The following is a 981-nucleotide window of genomic DNA, read 5'->3' as shown; positions in this document are numbered from 1 at the left end:
TTTCAGATAGCTTGCATCTGTTATTCTTATTTTCTGACCTAAACCATGCAGTGTCTTCCTCAGACATAAGTAACAGATAACTGTTGTTATATAAATATTGTTGTTCATATTCAGGTTATGTAAATATTGTCTAGAGTTTGTGGTTGAGTGGTGTTGAATGACCTCATGATGTTATTATACTTAGAAGTTCTAAGTTCCAGAGTCATATGGAGAGAGAATGTAGCACTGTTCACAACATCACTGACCTCTGTGGGAGTAAAGTTTAGGTAGCTGCTCTCTATTGTGTTGGCACATGGCATTGAAGAAGTGGAAGAATTATATCCTTAAATCTACTTACAGCACTTTCAGAAATATATCTACTCTAATGAAAGTTATTCCCCCTGCTGTGTAGCCTATTTTTGTAAGTTTCAATGTTATTAAGCAATGGTCTGACTTTTTAGGGGATACTGTTAAGTGCTTGGTTTCTACACCATATAGTACAAGATGCAGAATATGATTAAAGCGGTGGGTGGGCTCATTTACATTTTGAGTCTAGCTAATTAAATGCAGTGTTTAGGCTGTTGTTTTCAGCATCTACGTGAATGGTAAAATCACTCACTATCATATTTTTGTATTAAGTCAGCAGTTCGGAAAGACTCAAACTGGTCAGTCAGGGCTCAACCACCGTGTCTGATATCTTCTTTGCTTTTTTCCTATGGACGGTTCATTTGTTCCTCCATGCCTGAAAATCAATGGATTAGAGATGGGGGCAAACCCTGGTCCACATACTCAGATGAAAAACGGGCCTTTAGAATTTTTAAGAAAAATGTGTACAAAGAGTTGATTGATCAGTGCTGTTTTCTTTATTTATAAACAGTTTTATTTTTCTTTTTTGCCTCAATCATGAAGTCTAACACTATTGGCTGCTCTGAACATGTGATCATCTTTCCTTAACAAAAGACATACTGTGACACTTCTGCTTGGCCAATCACACACAGTCTT

General features: G+C 36.7%; 1 protein-coding gene across 1 annotated transcript in view; it reads left to right on the top strand.

Moving 5' to 3' along the window:
• Positions 1-981, top strand: part of LOC102201576 (uncharacterized) — a 5,425-nt gene that overhangs the window by 1,915 nt on the left and 2,529 nt on the right. Inside the window, exon 2 of the mRNA XM_005750035.1 lies at positions 832-860. Within this exon, the coding sequence (XP_005750092.1) occupies positions 832-860 (29 nt within the window). The remainder of the gene's footprint in view (positions 1-831; positions 861-981) is intronic.

The sequence above is a fragment of the Pundamilia nyererei genome, unplaced genomic scaffold (assembly GCF_000239375.1).
Source record: "Pundamilia nyererei isolate P.nyererei 1_Seehausen unplaced genomic scaffold, PunNye1.0 scaffold00260, whole genome shotgun sequence".
NCBI lineage: Eukaryota > Metazoa > Chordata > Actinopteri > Cichliformes > Cichlidae > Pundamilia > Pundamilia nyererei.
Note: the sequence above shows the minus strand (reverse complement) of the source record. Positions and strands in the feature narration are given on the sequence as shown.